This window comes from Bos mutus, chromosome 19 (genome assembly GCF_027580195.1).
Source record: "Bos mutus isolate GX-2022 chromosome 19, NWIPB_WYAK_1.1, whole genome shotgun sequence".
Lineage (NCBI taxonomy): Eukaryota > Metazoa > Chordata > Mammalia > Artiodactyla > Bovidae > Bos > Bos mutus.
Genome location: NC_091635.1, coordinates 47,544,961 through 47,562,489, shown reverse-complemented (window position 1 = coordinate 47,562,489; position 17,529 = coordinate 47,544,961). Strand labels below are relative to the sequence as shown.

Below are 17,529 nucleotides of genomic sequence, written 5' to 3'. Positions count from 1 at the left end.
GTTTTTAGTGCCTCAGTAATAGAGGTATGTACATCTTCAGACCACTATCACAGAGTAAAAGTGTATTGTACCCTCAGTGGTACATCACAGCCTGGCATAGTTTTTGACTGAATGAAAACATGTAGCTTCCTCAGATCTGAACTTTAATGTTATTGTATATAAGCTTTAACAAGTCAGAAATAAACTTTCTGAATATATGCCAAAGGAAAATAAAAACACCTGCCAAATAAATTATTAGTTTAGAGCTATCAAGTACTAAAAGAATTTAACTTTATAAAATATATTTCATTGAATAAACATTTGCCAGTTGCCTACTACAAGGGTCTATCCTATGAGAATAAAAAAGTCAAATCAGTTTTGTTTTCATTAAGCTTAAAACTTGATGACAGATGATATCTGAGAAGCTCTCCTGAAAATCTCACACTGACCTGCAAAACATTTATAGTATGAGCTGAAGGCTGTATTTCTAGTAAGCAAGAGAATCCTACTACATGTGAATGTATTCACATAAAAACAGACTTTTTATTGTGAGCAGGGCAAGGAGCCTTTTAAAAATACTAAACACTTCTATCATAGCACTTCAAGAAAATCCACTCCAGAAACATGTTAGCATATTGTATACATCCAAAAAATGTTTTTTCTAAGAAGCTGTTATAGTTCAACTGCTTAAATCCTTTTAATAATGATTTCTGCTGAAAACTTTCTTAAAGAAAACAATCTTTACAATACCTGTGAGATTTGTTTTAATCTCTAGGGGGCATCTATATTTACTGATTCAAACAGCCAAAACAAAAATATTTTATAGCACCTAGGTACCTAGGCCAACTCTTTCCCCTTAACAAGCTAATATTTAACTCTTTAAGACGTCAAGATACCAAATCTCAAGAGGGACACCTGACTAAATATATCTTTTTTTCTCAGTTCTACTCATTCATGGTATTATTGAAACGTGCATATACTTTACCTTTGCTGTTCACCCCCAGACTGACCGTAACTTCCAGAATCTAAAACACATAAAAAGAATGTTTAATCTTATTTAAAAGTAGGCTTCCTGCAAACGCTGACTTTAGCTCTTACAGATGAAATGTGATAAGAAAATATTATAAAAAGTAACTACAGAAAGGAAAACTAGAAGTTAAAAATATAGTGCAAGGAAAAATCTGTGTCAACAGTACTGGCTATTTACAGTAATATCTCTGAAAACAACCACTCTACAAATATGTCCTGATGTCACAAAAACCAAGTAAATAAATGAGAAACAATCAGTGAAAAACCCATCCTTTTAACAAAAACTCAAAAGCTCAAACTATACTATCTTTATATACAAAAAGACATCTGTTAAAACTAATCAGGATTAAAAAGAAAAGAAAATACACACTCTAAGAATATATACCATTCCCTTGGCTTGGACTGAACTGCTCTGGCTGTCAGTAGAAACAATAAGATCTCTGAAGACTTGGTAAAAAGCTAAGTCAGCTGTTTAACTCCAACTTCATCAAAGTTTTCAGGGACTTGGCCAATTAGTATATATCCACTGGGATTCTCCTCAGATTCAAATGAATGACCTAACTTTATTAGTGATGAGTAAGAGAAGAATTGGGGCTTCCCATGTGGCACAGTGGTCAAGAATCCACCTGCCAATGCAAGAGTTGCGGGTTAGACCCCTGGGTGGGGAAGATCCCTTGGAGAATGCAATGGCAACCCACTCTAGTACTCTTCCCTGGGAAATCAAATGGACAGAGAAGCCTGGTGGGCTACAGTCCACAGCATCATCACAGGAGTCGGACATGACTTAGCTACTAGAAAAGAGAAGACCTGGGCTTCCCTGGTGGCTAACCGAGGTGGAAAAAAATTGCACATCACTGCCCATAATACTCAGGTGGTGCTAGTGGTAAAGAACCTGCCTGCCAACGCAAGAGATGTTAAGAGACATGGGTTTGATCCCTAGCTCGGGAAAATCCCCTGGAGGAGGCATGGCAACCCACTCCAGTATTCTTGCCTGGAGAATTCAATGGACAGAGGAGCCGGGTGGGCTGCAGTCTACAGGGCTGTAAAGAGTTGAACGTGACTGAAGTGACTTAGCATGCACAAGCCTGTAATAATAAAATGACTAGATGTGTAGCTAACAATCAAATAAGAAATATATGAAAAGAATATAGAATCTACCTGGATCATAAAAAGATTAGATGCATCTCAAAGACTAGATGTATCTAAAATACTAGATGCTTCTATCAAATGGCAAAGGAAATTAGTTTCAACCAATTCAGAAACTAAAAAGGATTACAGTGGAAGGACGGAGTGTACGAGTGAAACAAATATACAAACACTGGGGATATAAAGCTTTAGATTAAATTATATCCCAAGGCACTGATGTGGGTTCTCCCAGCAACAAAGTAGAGCCCAAGATCTTATTATACTTTGGCTCAGGCAAGAATTATAGAAGTACACAGCACACATGGTATACAACCCTAATCTATTAAGTATTAGAGCTTGTAACCCAGTCACTTCTGCTCTCTGAAAGTTTAACTATGACTTCTTTAGCTGGCTGACTTTAAAACTCTAGAACACAGAAATAAGCATATTGACCAACAAGTCTATCCCTTAGTATACTTGACTGAGAAAGTATAGATGATTTACATTCAGAGAAAATCAATTTATAAACTGTATGATAAAAAATAAATTCTAAGGCATTTCTAACAACTGCTCATTATTAAGTACTTGGCACTTGAGCCTTATATCTGGGCCCATGAATTATTCAGAAGTGCTTTTACTTCTAAGTGTACAGGGTTTTGTTACTCTTTGTGGTTCTAATTATATTCCATTGCAGCCAGAAAAAGGTATTTTCTCTATTCTGGGTATTTGTCAGGATTTTGCTTTTCCCCTTGGTAAATACTTTCACTTTCATAAATGCCCCCTATGTGCTTGAAAAGAACTGCATTTTCTAAATGTTCAAAGAATTCTGTAAGATGCTTGTTAATTCTATCATTCCTATTCCTACTGTTTCATCTACCTGATCTATTAATTACTCAGAGAAGTATGTTTAAACTTAAAATTCCCTGTCTCACTCTGTATTTGTCAACAACTTCTCTTTTTTTTTTGCTTCTACATTTTGAGGCTATACTGTCAGGCACAGAAAGGTACATATTTACACCTTCCTGGTGAATTTCCTTTTAACATTACATGAAGACTATCACTAATAATGTCCAAACTTTCTTTTGACTGGTAACTAAGCAATCTTCCTTTTGGTTGATGTTTGCCTGATTAGTCTTTCCTATCTCTATATTTCTTAACAGTTCTTATTCTGACGCTTTAGTGATCTTCCCTGGTGGCTCAGATGGTAAAGAATCTGCCTACAATGCAGAAGCTCATGGTTCGATCCCTGGGTTGGAAAGATCCCCTGGAGAAGGGAATGCTTACCCACTCCAGTATTCTTGCCTGCATAACCCCCTGGACAGAGGAGCCTGGCCGGCTAGTCCACAGGGTCGAGTCAGACATCACTGAGTGACTAACATTTTCACTTTTTGTATCATTTTTGAAAGCATAAATCTATATCAATTTTTCCCAATGTGGAAAATCTCTCAATTGATGTTTTCATATTTTCACTACTGTTACTTTTTATTTATTACTACTAGCCTATACTGGACTCTCTACTTATCAGGGTCTTTTTTTCCCCAACTCCTCAACTTCCTTCTACTGGATTTTCCTCTCTTTCCCCCTCTACTGCTTTAGATGCTCAAATTCTGTTCTTGTAATAAGTTACAGCAGCAATAAGTTACCATTCATTAAAGACTATGTTCAATTTTAACATCCATTTTTGGCAAAGTTCAAAATGATCTTCAACCTCCACTAGAATATAAGAATTTTAATGTTAAAATGCCAATTACAGCCTTCATCTATTATTTTGCTTCCACATTTTTTCCCGTATCATTTGCTTCCACTGTAAAAACTCTATAAATGTAATCATTTTAATCTTCAAGATTCCATACAGTCAATACTTTTTATCTACTGCATTTATTTCCTCTATATTTTTTGCATCCTACCCCTCCCTTCTGGATTTCTTTTTATGTATTCCTTCAGTAAAGGCCTGAAAGTGGTACTGTCTTTTATTTGGATAAAAAATTCAAGGTCATACATTATTTTTCCTCTAAACTTCAAAGATCACTTCATTATTTAGCGGCTTCTTAAAACTTTTAAGAAATCTACCAATCTTACCATTTCCCTATTTCTTCCGATAGGTCTGTTACTGGTATTTCATAAATCCGTAGTCTCACATTTATGTATCTGGGTATGAACTGACTTTTATGTCTCATGTTTGAGACTACTGCTTCTTGATCCATCAATTTTGGAAAATGCTCAACTATCAATTACCATTTTCTCCTTCTCAAACTCAGATGTATGTCAGAGCTTCCCAATCTACTTTCCATGTTTTTTTTTTTTAAACTTTCTGACTGCACTCCAGACCATGTGGGATCTTACCCGACAAGGGATCAAACCCACACCCTCTGCATTGGAAGCACCAAGTCTTAACCACGGGACCACCAGGGACAGTCCCTCCCATGTTTCTTAATCTCTCACTCTTCGTTTTAACCTTCTGAACTGAATCCTGGGTAATTATTAAACCCCATCTATTTTCTACCTCCCTAGTTATTTCTTCTGGCTAGGTCTATCTGCGATTCAACTTAGCCACTTTCTCCACCTCTAGAAGTTACACTTGGTTCTTTTTCAAATCTATGTTATCTTTTTTTCAAGTCTTGGTCTTAGGGCTGATTCTTTTTAAGTTTTTAATAATTTTAAACCTATAATACGCTTGCCCAAACCATCTAATTTGGGGTTCAAATGCCATTTGTCACTCTCATTTTGGTGAGCTGTTTCCCAGAATTCTGCAATGTATTACTGTGAACTGCAAGGTTTTCCCATAAAATTCCTAGTGACCCACACTCTGAAATTTCCTCAGAAAAGGTTTTCATTTGTTTCTACTAAGAACCCCAAGGTTATTATTGCCAGTCTAGAACCAACTTTTACATTAAATTTCTTGGCTTGAGATTTCCTGGACCTCATAACTAGTCTAAATATACGCTGAACTATAAAGGCCAGGTCCCAGGTTACAAATTCTTGGAAAAAGACTCAAGGCCCAGGTTTGTTATCTCCTATGCTGATACAAAGGTTTTTTCCTAGTTCATTCTTTCACTGAAGATACAGTATTTTAAACATCCAGGTTTTATGCAAGTCTCAGTTCCCACTACAAGGCTCTAAAGGTCTCAATATTTCATCTCCTGTGCTTAGTTACTTGAGCAATAAACTCCAACTCTCTGAATACTGTGACCTACACCCCCCTCTTCCGGGAACAGCAAGTTAGCTCTATGCCTACCATGCTGGCTTCTACTTCACTTCTGGCAGCAGAAGCCCACCCTTTGTTTTATGTTAAGTTCCCGCATTTTTAGTTATTTGTAGACAGAATATTTGCAAGTTACCTTAGTCTGCCATACTGCCAAAAAGTATCTTGACTTTGTAGCTTTTATATGTATAAGTGATATCAGATTTGACTTGTAACTTCAAAGGTGTCAACTAATATTTATCTGAGAGTCTGACTCACAATACTTACAATTCTGACTTAATTGTTGATTACGTACACACTTTATTTTACTAGATTTATAAATCTGTCTTGTCAGGCACCTAGAGTGGTTGAGTCAATTTAATAAATTTTTAAGTACAGTTTGGAATGTTTAACAGATTTACATAAACTGAATGTTATTAGTTGTTTAGGAGGGAGTCTGCTGTTAAATTTATTAACTTAAACATTCAAGAATAAGTGAAAAACATCATTCCTTTTTTATACCAAGTCAAAAGTATTATTTTAATACCCAAATTACAAAATGTACAAATATTATCTAACACTAAGTAGAACTTAATTCTAAATTTAGTTGACTTAATGTAGAAACAAGCAAATTATTAAATAGTTCTTTTTGACATGAAAGTCAATTTCAATATTAAAAACACTCAAATTACAAAACAACAAGGATGTGTACTGTCTTGGTGATTTTGAAGATCAGTATTAATGCATTAACCAGCTCACACACTATTATGACATACTGAAAATCATGGATTTTGCAAACAGTATACCTCTAAAATTTAATTTTCCATAAAAGCTATCCAGTCCTACAAAAATAAGCCACTGTTTTAAACCAATAATCACATTAAAAATAAGACAGGTCAGTAGTTCCTAATGAGAACTGTATGCACTGAAATGGTAAATTTCTCCATGAAGGTAGGAGAATCATTTTTAAATCATAGAGAGGTTTCACACCCTCCTTAGAGTGTGTTTACATGTACTTCTGTGGAACTTTACCGAACTTCATTCCAAATTATGCACCTAATTAAATGTATCCCAACATCTACTTGGGGGTAAGAAATTACTTCTCACTTGAGCAAGAATTAAAGAGGTTAATTCTGTGCAATTAATACCCTCTTACAACAGGTAAATGCCTCTTTCCCCAAAAGATCTGACTTAACATCCATGTTAATCTAAGGAATGTTCTTCATTCCCAGGTCCAACCATTCTTGCTAACATGGTCTCCTTTTAGCCCGCTGCTTTCTTTTTGTCACACATTTCCACCCTTCTGCAAAACTGGATTACTTGGAGAAAAGGGATTGCTTTTTTTTTTTTTTTTACTATCAACAGGTTCTCCCTTGGGAAAAAAAAATGTAAAACACTCTGCCAGCAGTCATTTTCATCCCAATCACATGGCTTTCGGGTACGTGTTCTGCTTTTCCACCTCAATAGTAGTATCTAACTCTTGTGACGGTTTCTAGTTAAGTGGAAAGCTGAGTCTGTCTTTCTGTCTTTGCAGCCTGTGATGTACCCAACGACAGAGGACCCTGTGTGGCACCTAAGAGTGCTAAATCAAGGGCAGATCTGGGTTGGAGGAGAATAGATATATGTGTATCTATGGCTGAGTCCCTTTGCTGTTCACCTGAAACTACCACAACATTGCTAATCGGCTATACACCAATACAAAATAAAAAGTTTAAAGTCTGAATTAAAAAAAAAAAAAGAGCAGATCCACCTCCCAGACTATATATTCTGCTTTAGCAGGATCTAAATGGGCTGTCCTGATGAGACCAAGGCCTGTCTCCTCCACACAACGAGTCGGGGGGCTGGGGCGGGGAGGCGGGGGGTCCCTGTATAATTTTAAGTGTATCATTTATCATTTGGTGGAAGACTGAGTTTCCTTTCGTTTGTATGCTTCAACGTAAATGCAACAAGCATCTACACGAGCCCATTAATAATAGACAAAGCTCACTTTCAAGCTCGTGAGGAGACAACTTTAGAGGGTCTGAAAAGATGACAGAGGAGGGTGAACTGGAAGCTGAATTAGATGCAAACACCCCCAACTCGAATCCGGGAGGCTACTACATGAATGACGACATGTAGGATTTCGTGTCAGGCAACATCCTTTTAAAAAGGGCTCCCAGAGCATCAAGGCTCGCACCTGATGAATGGGTGAGTCAGGAAGGCCCAGCTCCACTTCACGGATGGGGAAACTGAGGGACGAGACGGCGAGACGACTGGCCTGAGGCCTCGCTGAAAGATCTGAGGCGAAGCGGAGAACCACAAGCACCGATTCTCTCCGGCTGATGCTCTAATCACGGGCTCCCCCCGCCCCTACGATGGCGTAGCGGCCTCCGCCCCCACCCCGATTCACACACCCTCCCCCGGGAGCCGCACGTCGCCTCAGGTTCCAAGGGCTGGGTCAAGAGACTGGGGGCTCGAGACGCTCCCGCCGAGACTTGCAGACGGAGAGCGTTGGGAGCGTGCGTCCCTTCAGTCCAACATGGCGGCGGCCGCGGCCGCCCCCCCACCCCAGCCTCCCTCAGGGCCGGAGGCTTCCCTCGGGGCCCTCCGGTGGGCGGGAGGACGGCCCAACCCCGCCGGGCCCCTTCTCGCCGCTGCCGCTGCTCGCTGAAGAAGTCACCTACCCGACATGACTAACGGCCGCGGCGCGAAGCCCCCACAGCCCGCAGAGAACAAGGTATACGAGCGCCAGGCGGCACGGCGGCCGGAGCTGTACTGAGGGCGGCGCGGCGCGCTGGGCTCGACTGCGGGGCCTCGGCAGCCAATCAGAGGACAGTGGGCGGTACGACAGCGCCGCGACTCGAGGGGTGACTCCGTGCTAGGACCGCCCTCCGAACTCGGAGGACTTCAGAATCCCTTCTCGTTCCCCCCTCCGTAGACGGTACCATTATTGAGAGGGAATTGAGGAGAGGAAGTATCAACGCCGCGATCGGGACGGGGGCGGAAGCTGAGCCTACCCGGTCCGTCCTGATTATAGTCCTGTTTCTCACTTGATCTGATAGAATTCGAGGTTAGGAAGTGAAAGAGAAGAGGCCTTATAAACATAGGTTATATGGTTAGAAAAGGCCTTTCGTTCTATCAGATTTCTAATGGTATGCCCTAGTTCAGTAGATTTGGGCTGCGCACTGCTTGAACCACCTGGGGGCGTTGGAAGTTGCTCCCAGACGGAAAGTCCTGACGGACCAAGTCGCTTCCCCGTTAACTACCTTGTCGAGGAACAGACTACGAGGTGATACTGGAACAAACGTCTGCCTTAAAATAACACACAAGGGACTTTTCTGGCGGTCCAGTGGTTAGGACTCCGCGCTTCCAATGCAGGGGGCGCGAGTTTGATGCCTAGTGTGGGAGCTAAGATCCCATGTGATATGCTGCGAGGCCAAAAGATTGGGGGGGGGGCGGGGCGCGGAATTCACACACAAACTGAACCCTGAGGATGTGTCAGGGTGAGGAATCGAGCTTTAGTTTTCAATTCTAGGATAATAGCTAATTCTAATTGTCAGGCACCTTCCATCATCTCATTTAATTCTCACAATTGACTAATGAAATACTGTGCCCACCTTACAGACAAGAAGGCAAAATTCGCTTGCCCTGAGTCGCACAACTGATAAATGGCCAATGTGGAATTGGGATCCCGGTTACCAGACACCACTGCCCGTGGGTCTGACCATTCTGTTGTACAGAATAGAGAGGGCTCGCGGGGGCTCGAGCTCTCCAGAGTGAAATGAGGCTGTGAAAGCTCAGAGAGCACACAAGGACACCTTCTCCAAAGGCGACGTGACATCTGAGCCAAACTATAGATGATGACTAGAAGCCAATCACTTCTCTAGAAGGGAAAAGTGCTTTTCACTAGCTATGAAGCAAATGATTCAATATGTTTGAAGATTACCGGCAAGGGGAGTGTGGTAGGAGATGAAGCCAGAAGAGTAGAGGGGTAAAGAGCTGAGATCTTGTAAAGTTCATTAAAGTTTGCGCTTTATCTTGAAGGTAGTGGGTACCTCCTGCCAGATGATTTTAAAGGAAGATCAGATTTGCATTTTCAGGCTGCAATAGGAAGAATGTATGGAGATGCTGCTGCTGCTGCTAAGTCGCTTCAGTCGTGTCCGACTCTGTGCGACCCCATAGACAGCAGCCCACCAGGCTCCCCCGTCCCTAGGATTCTCCAGGCAAGAACACTGGAGTGGGTTCCTTCTCCAATGCATGAAAGTGAAAAGTGAGAGTGAAGTCGCTCAGTCATGTCCGACTCTTAGCGACCCCATGGACTGCAGCCTACCAGGCTCCTCCATCCATGGGATTTTCCAGGCAAGAGTACTGGAATAGGGTGCCATTGCCTTCTCCGGTATGGAGATGAGAGGTGCCTAAAAGCAGAGAAACCAATTGGGTGACCAATGGAATAGTTCTGGTGAGGGATCATAGTGGCCTGGACTTAGGTTTTAACTATGGGGATGGAGGTGAGTGAAAAGATCCCTGACATACATAGGTAGTTGAACGGGCAAGATTTGGTGACCAGTTTGAGTGGGGAAAAAAGCGAGAAGTCCTGGGTAAATTCCACACTTAACAGGTGGATAGGTAGTCATTCACTGTGATAGGAAACAGAAGGAGGAGCACGTTGGTCTGGAGGTGGAGTGATATGTTCAGAATTACTCCCTTCAGGGCTCTCTTGCCTTCTGAGATGGCCCACAGTCTGTGGAATGTGTTTCTTTCTAAATAAATCCACTTCTTTATACAAATATCACTTTGTATCCAAATTATTTCCCAACGAAGCAAGAACCTCAGATTCATCAGGAAACATATGGACAAAACCAGGCGGGAGAATTCAGGGCTAATTTTCAAGTTCAAGTTCCTCATGCTTATCACCTTGGCCTGTGCTGCCATGACTTCATCTTCATCATTAGATGACTGAAGGTCATTGGAAGTGGGGCAATGTCACAGTGCATGTGAATAGTGCCTTTTTCACTGGCATCTATGGCATATGGAACTTGTATGTCTTTGCTCTGATGTTATTGTATGTGCCATTCCATAAGAACTATGGGAAGACCAGTCCAATGATTCAAGCACTCTCAGGCACTAAAGGGTCATCTTGATTGGGATCACACAAGAGAACAGATGGACAAAAGTACTTGTGAAATAGTTAGTGTTAGAGACCACTGTGACCATAGACTCTCAAGAAAAATGCTCCCATTACTGTTGATATTTGGATGATAAATTCTTGTTGTAAAGGGGGAAAAAAAAGAATTATTGCCTTCAGGTAAGAAAAGGAGGCAAGACGTCATCTTTATTCATTATACTAGCAGTAAATGTGAGCTCAGCTCTGGATGTGGAGGGCCACAGAGCTCTATGCTGCTGCTGCTGCTGCTCCCCGGTCCCTGGGATTCTCCAGGCAAAAACACTGGAGTGGGTTGCCATTTCCTTCTCCAATGCATGAAAGTGAAAAGTGAAAATGAAGTTGCTCAGTCGTGCCTGACTCTTAGGAACCCCATGGACTGCAGCCCACCAGGCTCCTGTGTCCATGGGATTTTCCAGGCAAGAGTAGTGGAGTGGGGTGCCATTAGACAGGTCCAAATAAGCAAGGTTAAAGGAAAAAAAATTCTTGTCTTTGAAAGACTTTTTCTTAATGTGGACCATTTTCAAAGTATTGAATTGTTACAACATTGTCTCTATTTTATGTTTTGGTCTTTTAGCCATGAGGTATGTGGGATCTTAGCTCCCCAACCAGGGATCGAACCTGCACCCCTTACAACAGAAGGCAAAGTCTTAACCACTGGACCACCATGGAAGTCCCAGGAGTAAAAATTCTTTCATGACTAAAAATGATGTAGCCATTCAGTTTATAGATCGAGGAAGATAACCCGGAGGAGAAGTCAGGGAGGAGAGAATTGGGTTATTGCTGGTGGGGAAAGCAGAGGACAGGACTTCTAGGTTTTTCTTCCTCTTTTCAAATTTTTTTAGAATTGAAGTATTTTAAGATATGGATAGGGCTTCCCTGATGGCTCAGTGATAAAGAATCCAGCTGCCAGTGCTGGAGCCACGGGTTCAACCCCTGGTCCAGGAAGATCCCACATGTTGAGGAGCAACAAAGCCTGTGAGCCACAACTACTGAGCCTGTGCTCTAGAGCTGGGGAGCCACTTCTACTGAGCCCACGTGCCACAGCTACTGAAGCCCGAGTGCCCTAGAGCCTGTGCTCTGAAACAAGAGAAGCCACCGCAACATGAAACCCACACACCTCAACCAGAGAGTAGCCCCTGTGGGCCTCAACTAGAGAAAAGTTTGCAAGCAACAAAGACCCAGCACAGCCAAAAATTAATTAATTAAAATTATTTTTTAAGTCTAATTTAAGAAAAGAGAGATGGATATGCAAAAACTTGCTCATCATGGACCCCTTCATTTGTACCATGATCCATGCATGATTGCATTCATGCATTCTTCTCTCAGCTGCCATCTCCTGAGGTCTACTAGGTGTCAGGCCCTAGAAGGCCTAGAGATAGAGAAACAGGAAGCAGGGCAACTCCTGTCCTCCAGGAACTGCTTTCTCAGAAGAGGAACAGCAAAACCTGTGATTCCGATCAACTACTGAACGTCCTAGAATCAGAGGGTGCAGAGGGTGTTCTGAACACAGAGGAAGAGCACCTAGCCCACGTGAAGGGTGGAGGGGTGATGAAAGAAGGCTTCCTGCAAGAGATGCGTTCTAAACTGAGCTTTGAAGAAAAAACAGGAATTAACTGGGGGCTGTATATCAGGAACTGGCAGAAAGGACTATTATTTGCAAACACCAGGGAAGAGCAAAGTTCTGGGAATTCTAAGTGATTCAGTCTGGCTGGTCTGCAGAGTTGCAGGGGTGGGGAATGGTGATAAGTGAAAGAAGTAGGCAGAAGTTACATTCTGAAGATTCTGTGTGCCTTGTGGAGGAGTTTGGATGTTAAATTTAAAACAATGGGGAATTTCTGAGAAATCTAATCAAAGGAGTGACATTTAATTTTGTATATATATCCTTTATCTCGTTTAATCTGGACAGCCCTGTGAAATAGACATGTTGTTACGCACATTTTGTAGACTGAACACTGAAGCTTGGGAAAGTGAAATTCATTACCATGTTCACACAGTCAATGAAGAACAGAAGCAGAACTCACGACCAGGCCTTTGGGCCAAACTCTTCTTACAGTGTCTGTGGTCAGAGAACTCTGTGAAACAGAACTCCTCCCAGCTCCACATTGTTCTGGGGCTTCTTTCCAGGGGTTCTTCTCTAATGCCAACATACTCAAGATTGACTCCTGTACCCTACTGCCTTCCAGGCTTTTGCCTGAGGATGATTATCTGCAACAAACTTTAATCCTCACTCTGTGTATCTCCCGGCAGATTCTTCGTATATTTAGGGGGCTTCTCAGGTGGCACGAGTGGTAAAGAACCTGCCTGTCAATGCAGAAGATATAAGAGATGTTGCTTCAACTCCTGGGTCTAGAAGATCCCCTGGAGGAAGGCATGGCACCCACTTCAGACACACGACTGAAGCAACTAGCATGCACACTGTACTTAGGGAAGACAGCAGGTGCTTTTCACACATCAGCATTTAGCAGAATGTATCTGGGAAGGTCTTAGTACTGGGTCTGTTTCTGCCTGATCCATTCCTCGGGTCCTCATTTGGGAAGTTGAATACTGCAGGCTGGTTTCAATTTCAGAGTTTCCTTTAGGTAGTAGCTTCCAGTTAGAATGGTTAGTGACCATCTAGGTGGGAAATTAGGTAGTAGAAAAAAGGGAGGATAGAACTTCCCTGGTAGTCCAGTGGCTAAGACTCCTTTCTGAGGGCTCTTTCTCCTCCCTCATCCCCTCCATTCTCTGCCTGCCACAGCGGGTGTCTCTCCAGAGACCCAGTTTCCCTCGATGACCCTGGCTCCTGGGCTCCTTCCCTTCATCCCTCCAGCATATGGCTGGTAGAGTCTTCTTGCTATTGGTCATTTCTAAGTTGCCTCCACCCAGTCTGACTTCCTAACCCTTCCAGCACTGGAATAGAATGGCACCCCACTCCAGTACTTTTGCCTAGAAAATCCCATGGATGGAGGAGTCTGGTAGGCTGCAGTTCATGGGGTTGCTAAGAGTCGGACACGACTGAGCAACTTCACTTTCACTTTTCACTTTCATGCTTTGGAGAAGGAAATGGCAACCCACTCCAGTGTTCTTGCCTGGAGAATCCCAGGGACGGGGGAGCCTGGTGGGCTGCCGTCTATGGGGTCGCACAGAGTCAGACACGACTGAAGCGACTTAGCAGCAGTAGCAGCAGCAGGACCCTGCAAGGACTGTGATTTTACTCAAGATGAGAAGGGAAGCCAGTAGAGGGAGCCATTTAGCAGAGTGTTAACAGGATCTGACCTGTTTTACCAGTATTACTCCGGCTCCTATCTGGAGAACAGACTAGTGGGCAAGAGAGGAAGCAGGGAGAGGTTATTACTCCCACCAGAGTAAAAACCAGATGACAGGGATCCTTTGCCACTTTTGAAATCCTGTGGAACTCAACTGTACCACAGTTCAAGGCTTGCCTACCTGCTTAGAGGCCAACTTGTTCGTCCTTAGGTTGCATTGTTCATCTCTGAACACCCCCGGCGCCTCGTACAACACCTGAAACAGTAAACACCCAAAAAAATGTGTGTGTGTGTGTGAGAAAGAGAGAGAGAGAGTGAGAGAGGGAGAACTTGTATTGAATGAATAAATAAAAGGCAAAAAAAAAAAAAAAAAGTGGCATGGTTTGTCTACAAACTCCCGAATCTCAAAAACCATATCTACCTACAATTAAAATAAATTTATATTTTAAAAAAACACATGGCATAAAATGAACCATGTTAAAAAAAAAAAAAAACACGTCTAGGACTTTCCTACTTCCCCACGGAGCACAGAGTAAGTGCTCAGTGAGTATTCGTTGAACACTCGAGGCCTGCTCTGTGCCAGGTGTCATCATCACCCACCGCCCACCCCTCGGAGGGGTCCCTGGAGCCCCACACCTCCAACCTTCCTCGAGAGCAAAACTCCCTCCCACAAAGATTAGGCTGACACTCCAGAGCAGAGCCTGGAGGTGGGTGTGTTTCTTGTGAGTGACTGGCTACCCTGTCCTCTGGACAGAGGCAGGCCCTTCCTGTTTGGGGTGGAAAGGAACCAGACACTTTCCTGTTAGCAGGTCTTTTAAGCAAAGCCACAGATGCCAAACAGGTCCTGACCCGGCCTTTCAGGCCAGATGCCTCGAGGTTAGACGGCCTTTATGTGGAAGGGAAGTGGGGCACATGGCCAGATTGGCCAGGCTTTTATTGTGTTCCTGGCAAGTCCCCTGGGCCCTGCTGTGAGTAAAAAACAAACCAGAAGAGTAAACCATGATGACGGTTAGAGCTGACGGTACGACTCTGAGCCAGAAAGCATTTGGGAGGGAATGTTCACGTGATTGTCCTGCAGCAGGACGGGCTTGTGTATACCTAGTGGCTATGACAGCATCTGAGTGTGAAACCCGTGTGAAGAACACATGCATGTCCACTTATGTCCGTACAGCCAACCCCCACCACTTGATAAAATCGAACAGCTATTAATTGTCTAGTTGGGCTTCCCTGGTGGTTCAGACAATAAAGAATCCTCCTGCAACACAGGAGACCTGGGTTGGATCCCTGGGTTGGGAAGATCCTCTGGAGGAGGACATGGCAACTCACTCCAGTATTCTTGCCTGAAGAATCCCCATGGACAGAGGAGCCTGGCAGGCTACAGTCCATGGGGTTGCAAAGAGTCAGACATGACCGAGCAACTAAGCACAGGACAGCACAGAAAAGGCAGGAATTATTATTGACACCCCCCACCCCCGCCTTTTTTTAAATTTTGGCTTTACCGGGTCTTCTTTGCAACACACTAGCTTTCTAGTTGTGATTGCAGCACACAGGCTTAGTAGCCCAGCAACATGTGGGATCTTAGTTCCCCACCCGACCAGAAATCAAACTTGTGTGCCCTGCATTGGAAGGTGGATTCTTAACCACTGGACCACCAGGGAAGTCCCCTATTGTCCCATTTTTAAATGGCAGACACTCAGAGATTGGTTAATTTGCAAAGGTCAACAGAGTGTGAAAAAAGGCAAGATAGATTCAAACCCAGGTCTGTGTTGCACAAAATTTCTTGCTTCTTCTAGTCCCTTAGGAGCATGGCATGTGTGCGTATGTACAGGGAATTAGAAAGGCAGGTATGCTCTTGAATGTGACCCAGGCTGATGAGACCACATCCATCTGTGTTGTAAAGAGGAAATTTCTCTTCCAGAGAAAGAACGGGTTGCTAGAAAGTCAGGGCTTCTAAAATTGACTCTCAGCTTAAAATGCACAGAGGTCAATAAAGAGTCTAAATTATCACAGTTAAAGTCCTCACAACTCTGGGAAATGCGTCCTCTTCAGTTCTCCTGAGCTAATCTCACATCCTCATTATTCCTCTGATTATACCTATTATTGTGGGTTTTGGAGGTTGATCACTCCACTAGCACTTTTCTCCGGAGCCCAGAATTCCTTCTGATAATATCTGTATTGTGTTCTACACACTTCCTGGGGAGGAGGAAGGGGCAGAGACAGAGCTGACTGTTTCTCGTATTATGAAAAGAGAAACTGAGGCCCAGAGGGGCCTCTTCCGGGTCCACATATCCTGACTGATTCAAGGGGTCCTGATCCGGAAGAGGACTCCATGGCCAGCTGCTGCCTCCTGACAGGGAGGAAGGAACGGCCAGACGGCCCCAGCATGGGTTCCTCAGAAGTCCTGTCTACTCTGGGAGGGCTAGGAGGCACTGTGGACCTGAAATGAGCCCCGGTCAAGGAAGGGGGGAAGTAGCTCTCTTTGAAGAGGATCTATGGAAAGGACTAGTTGGGTCAGGAACCTGCTCAACCAAGATGGGGAGGGAGGGAATGAGAGAGCCAGAATCTGGAAAAACCTAGAGCGGTTTTCCTTTTTTTTTTTTTTTAAATATTTATTTGGTTGTGTGGATCTTAGTTGTGACACAAGGGATCTTCCTGAAGTCACGGGGGATCTTTCATTGTGGTGCCTGGATTCTCTAGTTACGGTGCGCCGGCTCAGTAGCTTCGGTGCACGGGTGTAGTTGCCATGAGGCATGTGGGATCTTAGTTCCTCCCCTGCTTTGCAAGGCAGATTCTTAACTACTGGATCACCAGGGAAGTTTCCCTGTTTTCCTCTTAAACATTGGATCCTAGTATTTTTTAGTGATCCAGTAGGTCTGGAGTAGGGCTCAGGAATCTGAGTTTTTAACAAGTGTCTCCAGATGATTTAATGCAGGTGTTCAAGAACTCTATTTTAAAAAACCAACATCTACAATTGACTTTAATGTATATACCTAAGTTTTTTTTCTTTGGTGGGGGGGCCACTTGGCAAGTAGGATCTTAGTTCCCTGACCCGAGATCAAACCGTGCCCTTTGAAATGAAACTAACTACTGGACTGCCAGGGAATTCCCAAGAATTCCATTTTATAAATTTGAACTTGAAGCAGGATAATATAGTGTTTAGGGCCCAAGATCTGGAGCTATACTATCCAGATTTGAACCCTGGCTCCATTGTTAGATTTGTGATCGTGGACAAGTGATATAATCTCTCTGTGTCTCACCTTCCTCATCTGTAAAATAAAAATGCTTGTGTGAGTAGCTATCTCATAAGGCAGCTGAAAAGATACAATAAGATGATTTATGTAAGGCACATAGCACATACATGGTACATGTTAATTTCTCAGCAAGCATGAGCCATTATTATTTGTTCCAAATACTCCTTCCCACCTCCACCCCCACTCCCACCAGAGGAAAAAATAATGATATCGAATAAATAAATGGACTTGTCTCCAGAGTATTATTTTGGATGTAGGTGATTTTGGTTCATGCTTTAGGGATTCCTGCTCCAAAGCCACTCTCCTGCCATCACTCTTCTGATACCCTTGCTGTGGATACTCTCTTTCGGATAAACTGCCCTGCCTTTCTCATTTCCCTTTCCCCCTCAGTCTCCTTCTCACATGGCAAACCGCCCGCCTTCACAGCATCCAAAGTGTCCTCAAGATGTGTCCTGGAAAGTAAAAATATACAGCAAGTTCATTGTGGAGGTGCATAGGCCCCTGGATTCCTGAAGATCATAGAATTTGGTGCTCTGCGATCTATGAGTAGGCTTCAGAGGCAGATGGGGAACTGAG

At 43.2% G+C, this 17,529-nt stretch overlaps 1 protein-coding gene across 1 annotated transcript in view; it reads right to left on the bottom strand.

Annotated features, from left to right (window-relative positions):
• The window catches only part of TAF15 (TATA-box binding protein associated factor 15), a 30,286-nt gene extending 22,173 nt beyond the window's left edge, over positions 1-8,113 (bottom strand). Inside the window, exons 1-2 of the mRNA XM_070390488.1 lie at positions 7,978-8,113; positions 965-1,004 (exon numbers count right to left, since the gene is read on the bottom strand). Coding sequence (XP_070246589.1) covers positions 965-1,004; positions 7,978-7,984 — 47 coding nt within the window. The 5' untranslated portion in view covers positions 7,985-8,113. The remainder of the gene's footprint in view (positions 1-964; positions 1,005-7,977) is intronic.
• Positions 8,114-17,529: the final 9,416 nt, after the last annotated feature.